The sequence below is a fragment of the Chiroxiphia lanceolata genome, chromosome 7 (genome assembly GCF_009829145.1).
Source record: "Chiroxiphia lanceolata isolate bChiLan1 chromosome 7, bChiLan1.pri, whole genome shotgun sequence".
Lineage (NCBI taxonomy): Eukaryota > Metazoa > Chordata > Aves > Passeriformes > Pipridae > Chiroxiphia > Chiroxiphia lanceolata.
Genome location: NC_045643.1, coordinates 29,629,412 through 29,644,513, shown reverse-complemented (window position 1 = coordinate 29,644,513; position 15,102 = coordinate 29,629,412). Strand labels below are relative to the sequence as shown.

The following is a 15,102-nucleotide window of genomic DNA, read 5'->3' as shown; positions in this document are numbered from 1 at the left end:
CACTTGCAGTCTTACCCTGATCTGCTGCTTTGAGCCTTTTCTGCAACTTTGTGCACTATGTCCTAGGAATCTCATAAATAAACCGTTTGTGACAATTCTGAATCATTCTGAAACTTGCTAAGGATTAAACAAACTGTGGGGCCTTTCTTTAAGGAAACAGTCTTGTTGGATCCATCGACTTAAACCACTACACCGACACCCTTTTAAACTTGTTGCATAACTCTATTGCACACGTGTACTTAAGGCACAACAGAACGTGTCTTTGAAGTGATGAGTGAGTTACAGGAGTGTCTCTGAATGGCTTTGATGCAGATTTACTCAGTACACAAATTACTGCAGGCATCAGCTGCCCACTCTGTTGCCTTCGTACACAGAGGTAAAGCCCACACACTGGAATTGGGGGAAGCTCATCTTCCTCAGCTTCAGGCAATCGGGACAACGGGCAGTCATGTGTCTAATAAAAAGGTACTTTATGAGAGTTGGCACATCCTATTTAAAGATGTTCATAAAACTCCCTTCTAGCTGCAGCATGAACTACTGTTATCTGGAGAACAAGGCATACAGGCTGGAGACCCATCTCCATAACACACAAAACACATGCAAGGACCCTCAAAAGCCATTGACAATATTTGAGTGGAGCCATCATTCAGCAATAGTGCTGGTGAATGGCCTGAAAAATGTGGTTAGCAAAGTGTGAACTTAGATGCAGTCTATAGGAATCCTTTGGCCAGCACATGGCAGAAAGATGGAAAAAACTTCTCTTCCATGTGCCTGCCCTTGCTCTGCAGCAGGTTTGCATTCCTGACATTTGGGTTATGTGGCTGCATTTACAAGCATTTAATTCTTATTACTTTGATTCTGTCCCACAATTTTTTCCTATCACAGATGGCAGAATTTTATTTACTAGTGGTCTGGCTGTGCTTCAAACTTCCCAGCTCAAGAGCGGGATGTGCTGCCAGGATACCACAGCTCTTTTCATTCTTAGCTTCTTAATCCTTCATGAAAAAAACTTGCTTTTAGGCAACAAATGGACAGGAAAGAAGGGCACCCTGCACCAGCCCAGCTGTCCTGCTTCCTCAGTCCCAGGTTGTTGGTAGCTTTACAGACAAGATTTAACTCTGGAAAGAAACCACCAAAGTTAATGACTGGTGAATGTTGGCATTTCGGCCAAAGCCACAGTCTATCCTCTGGAGCTGGAGAGAGATTTGCTTTTATTTTGCTTCTTCACATATCTCACACAAAAAATAACACTTTTCATAGCCACAATTATCAGAATGATAACAGTAAGCTCACAACCCATCTATCTTGTCCAAGGGATCTGCCACACAGGCAAGGGATGGCACACACGTAACCTGTATGTGCAGCTCTGGCAGTTGAATTCTACCTCTGCTTTCTGCCTGCAAATCCACCTCTGATGAGAATATTAGAATGTTTAGGAACTGAGCACTTAAAAAACAAAACAAAACAAATTGAAAACCAATTAAACAAAACACCCAGCAGTTACTTAGAATCACAGAATCATTAAGGATGGAATAGACCTTTAAGATCATTAAGTCCAACCATCCACCTACCACACCACCCTGTTCACCACTAAACCATGCCCTTACATTCCATATCCAAATATTTTTTGAACACTTCTAGGGTTAGTGACTCCACCACTTCCTTGAGCAGCCTGTTCCAATGATTGACAACCCTTTCTGTGAAAAAGAATTTCCTAATACCCAAACTAAATCTCTGCTGGCACAACTTGAGGCCATTTCCTCTCGTCCTGTCACTTGTTACCTGGGAGCAGAGCCTGACCCCCATCTCACTGCCACCTCAGGGAGTCATAGAGAGCAATAAGGTCCCCCCTGACCCTCCTTTTCTCCAGACTAAACATCTCCAGTTCCCTCAGCTGCTGCACATAAGACTTGTGCTCCAGACCCTTCACCAGTTGTCCTTCATTGTCCTTCGTGGGACACACTCCAGCACCTCAGTGACCTTTTTGAAGTGAGGGGCCCAGAACTGGACACAGCACTCAAGGTGTGGCCTCCTCAGAGACAAGTACAAGGGGTGGTCACTGCCCTGGTCCTATGGCCACACTATTACTGATCCGAGCCAGGATGCCACTGGCCTTCCTACCCACCTGGGTACACTCTGGCTCATGTTCAGCCACAGTCAGCCATCACCCCCAGGTCCTTGTCCATGGGGAAACTTTCCAGCCCCAGCCTGTAGCACTCCATGAAGTTGTTGTGACCCAAGTGCAGGACCTGGCACTTCGATTTATTGAACCTTACAAAACTGGCCTCAGCCCACCAATTCAGTCTCTCCAGATCCCTTTGCAGAGCCTTCCTCCAGCAGATCAACACTCCCACCCAACTTGGTGGTCTGTGAACTTACATAGGGTGTACTCAATCTTAATCCCTTATAAAAGCATTTGTTTTTTTCTTTTCATCCTCCTGTCTTGTGATTTCTATGCTTATAATACTCTCCTAATCAAACTACACAGATTCAGCTCCCAGAAAAAAATAATGTTCATGCTTATAAAAGGCATAAGTCTAAGATTTGAGGTTTCACAGCCCTGCAGTGAGAGATACTTTCAAAGTTTGAGTTTGCATGTTAATGTAAAGTTATGCCAATGAAGGACAAAATTTCTAGCTTTTGAATAAGGCACATAGTGCTTCATTCTAACACTGTAAAGTGCTGGGATGTGAAATGGCCACTCAGTGATTATTTTATGTGCACAGAGACAGTCTGGGTCATTTCAATTTTTCATCTTTTCCTTGTTTTTTAAATTTGGACATAATACAAGAAAAGGAACAAAAGTGCTGTTCAGGACAAGAGTAGTGTGTAAGTGCGTAAGACAAATACTTTGTGGTAGACATGCTCAGAGAACAAGACTTTTCCAAAACTTTCAGAAGTTGCCAGGAAGTGGAGTTGCTAAACTGAGTGTGCCCTGCACCACAAATCTCTATTATGGAATGGGCGATTGCTCTGAAAAAAAAGTCAATATTAGCAGTAAAAGTCAAACAACAGTAACATTAACTTTGAATCCTGGGTCAATTTACAATGAATGACAGGATTACACTATATATCCCAGAACCACTGTCATGTTTGCTCCATGATTAACTTTGATACATTCTGTCAACTCTTCTGAGGAGAGTCAACAGCAGCCGACCTTAGCCCCGTGAGCTTTCTGCTACCTCTGCCTGAAAGTGAGGGACAAGCCCTGTCAAAATTAGTGATCTACACTGAAATAATGTCCTAATCATAATATTCAACTGAAGTAGAGAGAATTTAATTTCACAGGTCTTGGTTACCAAGTAAAATAAAGTTAGCAGTGCCTGCAATAAAATGCTGTTACTGTTCCTGACTGCCAGGGCAGACCCACTCCATTACTCACTTCAGTAACCCCACTGATCTCTGTGGAGTGACCAAGGTGACCTGCTGACCACAAATAATTTAGGTTATAGTATAGGAAGCTGTCTGACACTTAATGGTCCAGGACTTTGCTCTCAGTTTCTCATGGTCTTATCAGATAAGCTGTTCGGAGTGAAACTTTCCATACCAGGTATCTGCCTAAGGTACAACTTGATGGATTTTGAGGTAAAAGGTCCAGAATGAGAGGAAGAGGAAAAAGAAGTTATTTTGCCTGTGTTAGAAGAGGAGTCTTATTTCTGCTCAAATGAGATGCTCCAGACCCTCCATGCTTTTAAGCAAGGGTTTGAAATTTTGCAGGGTTTAGCCTTAATGTCAAGAATATACATTACATCATCCCTGTGAAAATTTTCCCAAATTTGGTCACTCAGAAGACCTCTGCCAAGTTCCAGTTTGCACAGTAAGAACCTGTTAAGAGTCTGGCAGTTCATTGTTCTCAACATAAAATATTTTCTGAGCATACTCATCCTCCTGTTCTGTGAGCCAGGTAGACCTGGCAGGCTCCACATGGAGCTGGAAGCCCTGAGCACCTCATCCTACTGCTCTTCTGACCCACTGAGGGCCAACAAAACACAGGGCACATGACCTGAAACCACACTACTCTGCCTCTCGGGCTTTTTCCTGCTGGACTCAACACAGAAGTGGAAATCTGAAGCCCACGGAGAAACAAGAAGCCTAGAAGTGGTAGAACATGCTCTTCATGCCCCAAAGAGCTATGAAACAACTGTAGAACTGCTTTGTAGTTCAGTTAAGGCCAATATGCTGTAGAAGGATTCAAATTCAGTGAAGTTCCTTCTTCTTCTTAAATTAGCAACTGCATTATCAGCCAATACAACAAGTAACACAACAAACTTAAATCATCATTTAATTAGCAAGAGTATTTTAAAAGTTTTTAATGATATGGAAATGGTGACAGTCTTCTTTCCTGTCTACATTCTAATACTTGGAATTGTAAAGTACACTTCAGAATCTTAAGTATAAAATTGTGAGACACTAAATTATTAAGATTCAGACAATGAATTACAAGATGTTTTTATTATTTACCTTGAGGTTTTTGAGTCTTCAGGGTGTGATTTCATCACATCTGCAACCTCTTCTCCAAGAGGCTCAAAAACTATTTTCTTTTAAACAAAATCAAATGCCAGCCAAGAACCCTGTATCATCATTTGATCATAGCAGCTGAAAGCTCACAGAAAAACATCAACTATCATGAGATTTGTGATAAAAGTGTAAGATCTGACAATCCTGCCAATAATTTATTCAGATCTGATGTAAAACCTGAATTCAATCACACTGAATCCTGAGAGAAATTATTCAGGTACAAGATTGTTGAATGCATTTATGCCAGTGATAATAATTTATAACTTTACCCTGCCATCCAGATAATTGGATTTGATCCCCAAGGTATCAGGTTTCTGTGGGTACCATCAGGAATACCTTGGTCTAAAAGGGCATGAAAATATTGACTACAGGCTAAAAGAGCATAATGAATACTGTAGGACAGTGGGACACACAAAAACTCTTTTATAGGCATGGTAGTAGGATAACTACATCACTCATGAGTTATGACACTAGCAATCACTTAGGGAACTGCTCTAAATTTATGCCTCTAAAATGTTATTACCATACCAGAAAGTCCTTGTTTCAGCCTATTGCATTTAAGTAAGGTCACTTAAAAAAAAAATCAAAATTATTGTTATGCTTAACTGACTTTATTTTTCATATTCCTTCAACTGTATAAGTAAGTGTTTAACAGAAGGAATGCTCTTATAATGCTTTTATATGAACTGAGCAGTGATTCAAGTCCACTGTACTATAAAAAAAACATGCTTAACTTTCATTGCCCGTGGGATATCTGCATTTAAATGACTCTCTAATGGTGAAGAAATTCTAGGAAGACAGACTACAAAAGGAAACATTTCTTTGACAAAATCACTTTTCAAAAACAGGAGCTGTTAAAGAGTTTCTCAGGTGCTGGGAATCTGAGCAGCCTCATGTAGAGATGAAGAGCTGGGCAGAGTACAGGTGAAGCAGTGAGAAGTTCACAACCAATGAATTCATCCACACCTGGGAATTACCACATCAGAAACACAATTCATCTGTGATAGGAAGACTGTCAGAAGAAACAGTTCATTGTAGGAAGATATTTAGAATACTTCCATAAAAACAGTGTCAGTAAGACAAATTCTTTCTACTTAATTCTCCCTTTAACCAGTTTTGTCTCAATATAATAATAAAACATTAAAAAAAATGAGAATTTGTGAAACTTAGATGAAAAATACATCTAGGCCATAGTTCCCTGCATTAGGGCCAAAAAACCATAATCACAGAATATGCTGAGTTGGAAAGGACTCAAAAGGATCATCTAGTCCAACCCTTAACCCATCCCCAAGAGCCACACCATGTGCCCAAGAGTATCATCCAAACGCCTCTTGAACTCTGTCAGGCTTGGTGCTGTGACCACTTCCCCAGGGAGCTGTTCCAGCCCCCAACCACCCTCTGGGTGAAAAGACTTTTCCTAATATCCAACCTAAACCTACCCTGGCACAACTTGAGGCCCTTTTCTTGGGTTCTGTCACTGGTCACCGCAGAGCAGAGATCAGTGCCTGTCCCTCCTCTTCCCTTTCTGAGGAAGCTGTAACTGCAATGAGGTCTCCCCTCAGCCTCCTCTTCTCCAGGCTGAACAGACCAAGCAACCTCAGTCACTCCTCATATGGCTTCCCCTCAAGGCCCTTCACCATCTTCACGGCCCTCCTTTGGACACTTTCCAATGACTTAATATCTTTCCTATATTGTTCTGCCCCAAACTGCACACAATACTCAAGGTGAGGTTGCCCCAGTGCAGAGTAGAGCAGGACAATCCCCTCTCTTGACCAGCTCGCGATGCTTTGCCTCATGCCCCCCAGGACACGGTTGGCTCTCCTGGCTGCCAGGGCACTGCTGACTCAGATTCAACTTGCCATCGACCAGGACCCCAGGTTCCTTTCCTGGCACTGTTTTACAGCATCTCATTCCCAGTCTGTACGTATATCCAGGGTTGTCCCATCCTAGATGCAGAATCCGTCACTTCCCCTTGTTGAACTTCATACAATTGCTGATTGCTCAGTTCTCTAATTTGCTGAGGTCTGTCTGCAGGGCCTCCCTCTATCTGTTATTATTTAAATGTGTATCTGTTTTTTATTAGTATTGAAGAATGACAATTACATTGGTATGTATACATGGTATACTCATGTATATTTCACAATGTAGATGAAGAGCCAAGCAAGGCCAAGCAACACGTCATTTCTACTTGAGCCCATCTATTTATAGCATAAAAAGGCAAATACAGATCCAAACATGTGCTAAGGCTCTCTTGTTGTAATGCTTTGCCCTTTGTACCACTTCATCCCTGGCAGGATGCTGTTACTTCACTGTGTCTGTGGGGATCCCTACGACTGGCAGACAAACACTAAAACCACAGCAATTTCCTCACTTGTTATTTTTGGCAAAAGAAATGAGGTATTGAGTTGCGTGACTCCCACCAGTGCAGAAATATGTCCCTGAAGGAAGCAGGTAGTGACACACAGTGAAATTCATTGAACCTTCAGAAAATCAGTGTTTGGTCCCCACAGGAATGAAGTAACACAGAAATAAGTAAACAAAAACTTCCTTCTTCTTGCAGAGCTACTGGGCATCCTCAGATTTTGGGGAACTGTTTGAGACTGCAATAACTTCAGCAACCCAACCCAATGGCTTTCATTCATTCTGATGGACGTGGATTCCTGTGTCCACCCTGACTTTGCTGATGTCCCAGTTTTATGCTACAGCTCCCTTGACTGGCCCTCCGGAGAGAGAATTATAGAACCACAGAATAGTTTGGGTTGCAAGGGACCTTTATAGGAGAGAGGCACCCAGAGTTTGTCCACTCTGGATCTCCTTAAAAGTGACATGAAGTAATTACTGAACTTTCCAAAAAGGCATCACAGCACCAATCTGTCCCATGGGTAAATGCTTATGAGGCAGAGATTTAGCATTTACTCTCAACATCTATGAAACAACATTGATGCTATCACAAAAGACTGGCTTTTAAAACAATTTTCAAAAAATGTTCATTTTTATACATCTGCTTTTCTATTCACCAAAACAGAGCTCATTAAAACCAGGTGTTTGGAGCAGGCAAACTCCCTTCTTGTTGAAGACAGACAGGAGTGAGTATAATGCACTGCAATCCCAAACCCTTAATGTAGCGAAGCTCTATTTCCCAAACCCAAATTAGGCTATATAGTACCAGTAATTATCAGGAGAAATTTTGATGATAGAACACATATTATTTACACCAAAAACTTCCTAGAGTCATGCCTATCTTTTGTTTTTGACTACTCATCACCTGCATAGGTGAAGCAAGGTTAATCACAGTAGGAAACTGTTAAATAATTTTTACTGAGGAAATAACCAATTAAGTTTCCCCAGTGGCAAACCAGCATAGCTGCAAGCATTTGAGCTACTTTGGAAATAACAGCAGTACTCACAAGTTGAAAGTTAACTATATTTTAGTATATTGCAGAAGAAGAATGTAAAAGAAAAACCTTCGTGTACCAACAGCTATAGCAGACGTGCTGTAAGTCCATCTTCCACATACGTAAATATGAACATGTGCACACACCTTCTACTTCAGGAGGCTCCCCAACACACTGAAGCCTGCTATACACAACTGGTTTGTAACATGTACATCAACAAACACAGGCATGATCAAGAGTGCTTTTGCAAACAGATGCTGCAGAGCATGAAAACAACCATCTTGACTAATTCCATCTCTCTCTCAGCAGAAACCCTATTTGTAAAAGTCACTCACCACTGAATGGCCTCTGGCCTGCAGAAAAATTTGAAGTATGCTTTAATTACATCCCCAGTGGCCTCCCATTTGATGTCCTGTCCACTGTATCTCTGGCAAGACAGCCTTATCTCTGGATATTTCTCAATTACACTAAACAGCATTTATTCAGGTCCCCACTGATTCACTGTTTCAGTATGTGACTATTTGCTCTTTAAGAGTTATTTTGAAAAGTGAAGTCTAACTCATTAAATAATGCAAGATTTCCAGTAACACATAATAATAATGGCTAAATTAATTAACATTACATTCAAATGGAATCCCTCTGAGGATACGTATCACACTACTGGCATGCTGATACCTAATGTGTTAATATCAACTCATGTTCTTACAAGAGAATTCTTGCTTTCTAACAATACATTCTAGTCATGAACTAAGTACTACTTGATTTGCTGCCCCTGTATTTTAGTTTAACACTCATGTTTAATTCACATTTTATTTCCTCGTTACAAGAGTTAGTCATCTGCATGAAATGAACTAGATAATATCAGCCCTGTCTGGTGAAGATGTCTTTTCTCTGTGACCTGAGTTTTCAAAGTCAGCCTCTTGCAGCACCCTACAACACACAGCAAAATTCCCTCATGCACATCTTACCTCTTTGGTGTGGGTATGGAAGGAGACTGACATGTCCAAGAGAAGTTTCCTCTGTTCCACCCTCCGGACAAAATCCTGAATCCGTACTTCCAGATGCCGGGCTGCTTTATAGATCTCTTCAGGGTCACATTCCCCAGTCTGAGCCAACTGCTCTGCAGCCTCCAAAAGCTTGTCTGCATTGGTGTATGTATTCTACCGGCAAACAAAGCAAGAAACACAGTATGAGTAATACAACTGTGGCACGTAAACCCCTGAAAAGAGGCTGTTTATACTTTCAAAGGCACGAAAGCAAGTGATTACCAGAGTTTTAAAACAATAGTAATATTTCCTACTGGCACTGCCATCTGTGAAAGGAGAACATATAAAGCTCCATAGACTAATCTCTGAGTACACATGAAATAGTTTCTTATTTGAAACACACCACTGCAGCTCAATACTGCCAGACACAGCAACAGGGCTGCCCACTTGTTTATTTCCAAGTTCCCTGCCATTTCTCAAAGATAATGTAATGAAGCAAATGGGGCTGACCACCTCAGAAGCCTACAGTGCCTCATGTGACACTCAGCTTCCAGCTCATTGCAATGGCCTCCCAGCAGCTCTCACATTACAGCATGTAATTGTGTTAGCCAGAGATGTCTCAGCCCCAAGAAATATTTGCCTTCCACTGGCTTTTGTGAGATACCTTGAGACGACCATGTCTTCAAGCCCCTTCTACTTTTTTCCTGGTCTGCATCACATTTCTAAATGGAGTAAGTCTGTGTGATTAGCTTGCAGCTGCCAGTGTGTAATGCTCATTTCCAGTTTGTCTGAGGCACTTACTTGTCCTGCATTACATAAGAATTTGATCACTGCACCATCCTGAACAAATTTACCCCATAGCCATGGACTTTGCTGTATGAGATGTATTACTCCTACTTAACAGAGAGGGAACTGAAGAACACGTAAGTGAAGTGATATACCTAAGACACGCAAGACTGTCAAGGAACAGAGGGGAATTCCACCAAACTTACCTCAAGTTTCAAACTACCTACCCATCCTTTCTCTCCTACTTTCATGTTTATGGAAAACACCACTCAACTAATACATCAGAGAGTCTCATAAATAACGGCAGAAACGGACAGGGAGTGCAGTCATCTTCTCCATATCTATGGAGTTATGGTTCAGTCAGCTGTGTTCAGCAAACTAAACATAGCCAGCCCTTGCTGTCATAGAAAGGCTTTCTTCACTCAAGATGAGGCCACTAGCTCTGTGGTATTTAACACTTAACAAAAATAAGGAGAGACAGTGATATCAGCTTAAAAGCGTTTCCAATACCAGGCAGTTCTTCACAAACGCTCAGCATTGGCCTAAGGCTGCTCCCACTGGGAATTTTAATCTCCTCATCAATAGAAGCAGAACTGTAGCACTTTCCTTTTCAAAATCCTCTTTAGTTTAAAAATGTATTCAACTGATGCATATACACAAACTACCTTTGAACACTGTGGACACACATGTACTGCTGAGCATTAAAGGAACAGTGTCAAACATTAAAGCCATGAATCAAGTCATGTTGTTCCTACTTACATAACATCCTGCTGCAGTCAACAGTTGTTGTTTAAGCAAATATTCAATACAAAAATGGAGCACTGACCTCCAAGTGTTTAATGGGGGAAAATATCTCCAGTTATAAAAAGAAGAAAGAAAACAGCTCATTCACTGTTCATTTTCCCAGTTTCTGAGGGCTGACTATAAATATACAGTATTTGCATTTCTCCTTTTGGACTGTGAAGAACATATTTGAGGCAGTTTTGTTACCAATAGTAAATTTTTTATTCCCTCACTTTCAGGCTACTCCTATAAAGGTTAGGCTGTTAACAGCAGCAAAATGTTATGTTTTAATAGTCATGTCTTGGAAATCTCTTTAGATGAGAGTTTGTAAAAAATGTTCCATATAATGTGATCTGACTTAGGGTCCAGTTTCACTTAACAACATCCTTTCCGAATGATCCTCTTCCAATAGTATTTGGAGCAAATGCCAAAGTTAGCACTATTTTTCAAAGTCTAGTACACTAGGGTTTTTCACACATTACCACTACAACAGCTCAAACACCAATCCAGCTCCCTGAGTAGAAGACTGTTTCTGCTTTTATACACATTATTTAGTATACTTTTAAATGCCTTCAGTCTCTCCTTATGCACATATTTGGGACACAGAACACCTTTGTTGAAATACAGTATGAATACAGCTTCGTTGCATTTGTCCCTAATACACTTATGTCCATCTCTGCTGAAAATCATTACAAGTTTACTGTCTCCAACACGTGCTCCATCAAATTACATGTGGATAAGGGGAGTGCACTGATACTATATAAATACATATATACATATAAATACACTGGCGAAAGGGGTAGAGGATGAACCCTAGAATGTGGGGAAAAAAGAGTGCAGACTGGCCTCAACAAAGGCTCTGGCCACACTGCACAGGCAACAAAAGATGCAGTTGTCCTGCAGAAGCCCCTTTGCATAGAACAAGGCTCTCCAAAGGCAAAGGGGATTTTCTGCAAGGAGGCTGGAGGGAGCCACACACAGTGGAGGGAGCCACACACAGTGTTTTCCCTGGGCTGTGACAGGCACTGTCAGTATACAGGGATGCTTCCCTGAAGCATTCATACATAATTTTGGACATGGTTGCATAAGTGTGTCATGCACAGAAAGCTTGAACACAGTGCATTTTAAGTATGGAAAAATTTTTGTTCTATTCTTTTTCTGTCTTTGTCTGCTGAGTTCACAGGTAAATGTCTGGAGTTTAAAAACAGGTGCCGTTTATGACAGAAAAAACCACTAATGGTTTTATCCCTGCCATTCTAGAAGGAAGGCCTGGTGCTGAGACATTTCCAGCTCATTGCTGCAAATTTAAGAGTCATAGATACATTTCAGATAAACAGCCACATTTGGGAGTTAACCACACTCGCCTTGAACTCCAGTTTGTTGTACTCATGAAAGAAGTGCCATCTATTGTCATCTGTCGAGATTTACACAGAGCACAGGCCAAATAAGCTGGAGGTCATTTGGTGAGGGCTTGCTCTACTTCTGTTCTGTTCATCTGCTTAAAGTGCTCATAAATCATACCAGAAGTTGTTACACATATCAAATATTTTTATGTACATGTATTTTTCTACAGTGCTGAACTAATGCTCCATTGAATCTGAGACTTTCATATCCTGGTTGGTACTATAATACTTGCTGCACTGCTCCCCTGCTCCCTACATTTTCATCCTGAGCTTACTCTCTTGTTAGTAAGCTCTTCAGAGTAGATACCTTTATTTTATATGTTTGAAGCACTTTGTACTTTTTTGATGTGATACAACCCTGGATCATGCAGAGTGAGAATCCAAGAGAGAATGAAGTCTTATGATGAAGAAAAGCATGTAATGCCTCCTTGTCCCAGCAACCCCAGCCAGGAGAGGTTAACTCAGATTCCCAGCCCTTTTGAGATGTAGCAGGATCTACCAGGAGCACAGGATCTAGGTGCATCTCCAAGTTGGCATCAAGATTCAAAACTTTGGAAGAAGGTTAAGACCTAATGTAACTGCAGAAGTAAATTTTTCCTACTAGAAGGACAATTGTGGCTGTCCCCTTTTCTGCAAACCACAGACCCATGGAAAGTTTACTGAGGAAAGTGACACCAAAAACGGCTAATCCCTCCAAGGGGAGATCCCAGGAAGAATCTCTCCTCCGCATCTGTGGAAATGAGTTCCTGTCAAACAATAATAGCACAAGTTACACAGAAAAAATAATCTACTAGTTATGAAATTATATGCTTTCTGAAATTTTAGGGTTGTGGGCATTTTTTCCTAATATTGTATTAACCTGTGAGAGAACTGTCATGTGCAAACCTGGAGGTTTTCAGTGAGCTGCTAACTGGCATTACACACTTCTGCACCACTGCATGCACAAAACCAACTTCCACCTCAAATCTCTTAATAGTCTTTCTATACCAGTCTTTGCATAATGACCTATTTCAATCATGAAATCTGCAAACACAAGGAACTGAAGCTGCACCCCTCAGGTTCCAGAGTGGAAATGGCTGCAAAACATGCTTTTGAAGTTAATTTTAGATGAAATCAGGGGGCTTTCATATGTCTTCTGTTTCTTCCAAACAACAACAAAGAAACACAATTATGGAAAAGAAATAGACTATAAAAACCTATACAACAATCTCTATCACAATTCAGAATTGGAGGTGATTGGTGTCTTATCCCACGGGAATATTTACTAACAGGATTCCCTATAACTTTATCTCATTAATTGTTAACAGTTTAATATTCTATAGCAAGTTGGAAAAAAAAGGTTTATGAAAAAACTGATGTGACATTTTCTTGTTATATTTATCATGCTTTCCTTTGCATTTCAGACCAACAAGCATCAAAATGTCAGGATCCATCTCTGATCCAGGCAGCAGATCTCAGCTGAGATTCCACAGTGTCTCCAGGTTAATGCACATGAAACCATCTTTGCATTGGAAATGCACTATCCTAACACAACTCTTTCAGCAAACTGCTTCCTAAGAGATTTCCTTAAAGTTGAAACTAACATTATTTTGTCCATAGTCATTGTGCCAGAGAAGTGTTTCCACAACTGTTCTCTTCCAATCTTTTTAGCCCAGAGTAGGAGTTGCACTGACTCTCAGCATCAGAGAGCATTGGCTGCATGCAGTGCGTGCTTGGCCTCAAGTGTTACACAAAAAATAGCATTGCATTTCTCAGTACAAGCCAACCAAAGGGCCCTAATTCTGGTTTGAAAGTATTTGTCATTTTTTCCCTAACTAAAAAAAAAAAATTAATGAAATGAGAAGATACTGGATAAGGCATCAGTTAATTATTGGACTGATATGGGGTTTAAGCAGAAGAACACAGTTATTTTGCCTTTATTATTTATTATATAATATAATAATATGACTAATATGACTAATATCTTAGTCAGTTAGAAACAAATTAGAATGGAATGCAATAGTTCAGCTGGAAGGGATCCACAGTGATCATCTGGTCCAGCCACCCGACTCCTTCAGGGCTGACCAAGATTTACAGCCTGTTGTTAAGGGCATTGTCCAAATGCCTCTTAAACACTGACAGGCTTGGGGCATTGACCGACTGTCTAGGAAGTCTGTTACACGGTTTGACCACCCTCTCACTACAGAAATAATTCCTAATGTCCAGTCTGAACTTCCCCTGGCACAGCTTCAAACCATTCCCATGTGTGCTACCACTGGATCCCTGGTAGAAGGGATCAGCAGCTCCCTCTCCACTTCCCCCACAGAGGAAGCTCCAGGAAGCAATGAGGTCGCTGCTCAGCCTCCTTTTCTCCAAACCAGACAAACCCAAAGTTCTCACCACACAAGACATTCCTTACAGCCCTTTCACCAGCCTTGTTGTCTTCCTCTGGACGCCTTCAAGTGCCTTAACATCCTTTTCAAACTAAAAAAGGAAAGTACCAACCATATATATATATATGTGTGTATATATATATATTTGTGTTTTCACTGACCCTTCTACATATTTTTAGGGCAACAATCAATTTAGTGCAGCATTTCAGTTTTGACCTGACTGCTTTTACAGAAAATTATTCCATGTAGTTTTTATATACTCCTAGGAACTACACTTGTAACTAGTTTATTTCTGTGTGTTTCTAGGCTGATTACACTGAAAATAGCTGTGTCAAATGCTAGACCAGGGCAGAGTTCATTCCCTTATCTGGGCAATTTTTTTTTTCCAGAACAATCTCCCCTTGCACACTATTTTACAGCTGTTTATTACATTTGAGAGGTTTTCATAGTAACTGTCTCCAGGTTCTCCAATGTGTTGTGAACCATGCTCATCAGCCAGAAAAAGATGTTAGTTGCAAATGTCAGGAGAAACATGAGGTAAGGGAACAGGGCAGGTGATCAGATACATCATCACATTAAACACAAATACATCCCCCAGACTTCACTTCCCAAGTAGATGTTCAGATACACGGAAGGGGAATGAGGTAGCACTAGTCTGCCTTATTCAGTATTGATCAGGTTCTGGGGCTGTGAAAGGCAGTTCCAGGCAAAGGTTCCTGGTATTGATTCAGAGAGCTCTGTCACCTGCATTTTACCATGTAAAGGCATGGAAGAAATGGCATCTCTAGAGACCACTAAGTACCAACTAGAGAGAGAAAGATGACTAGCTTAGATCTGATCTTTCTTACTAAAGACTAGT

At 41.0% G+C, this 15,102-nt stretch overlaps 1 protein-coding gene across 2 annotated transcripts in view; it reads right to left on the bottom strand.

Moving 5' to 3' along the window:
- The window catches only part of KALRN (kalirin RhoGEF kinase), a 506,307-nt gene that overhangs the window by 201,364 nt on the left and 289,841 nt on the right, over positions 1-15,102 (bottom strand). For both annotated transcript variants that reach the window (XM_032693924.1, XM_032693926.1), the window contains exon 12: positions 8,882-9,073. In XM_032693924.1, coding sequence (XP_032549815.1) covers positions 8,882-9,073 — 192 coding nt within the window. The remainder of the gene's footprint in view (positions 1-8,881; positions 9,074-15,102) is intronic.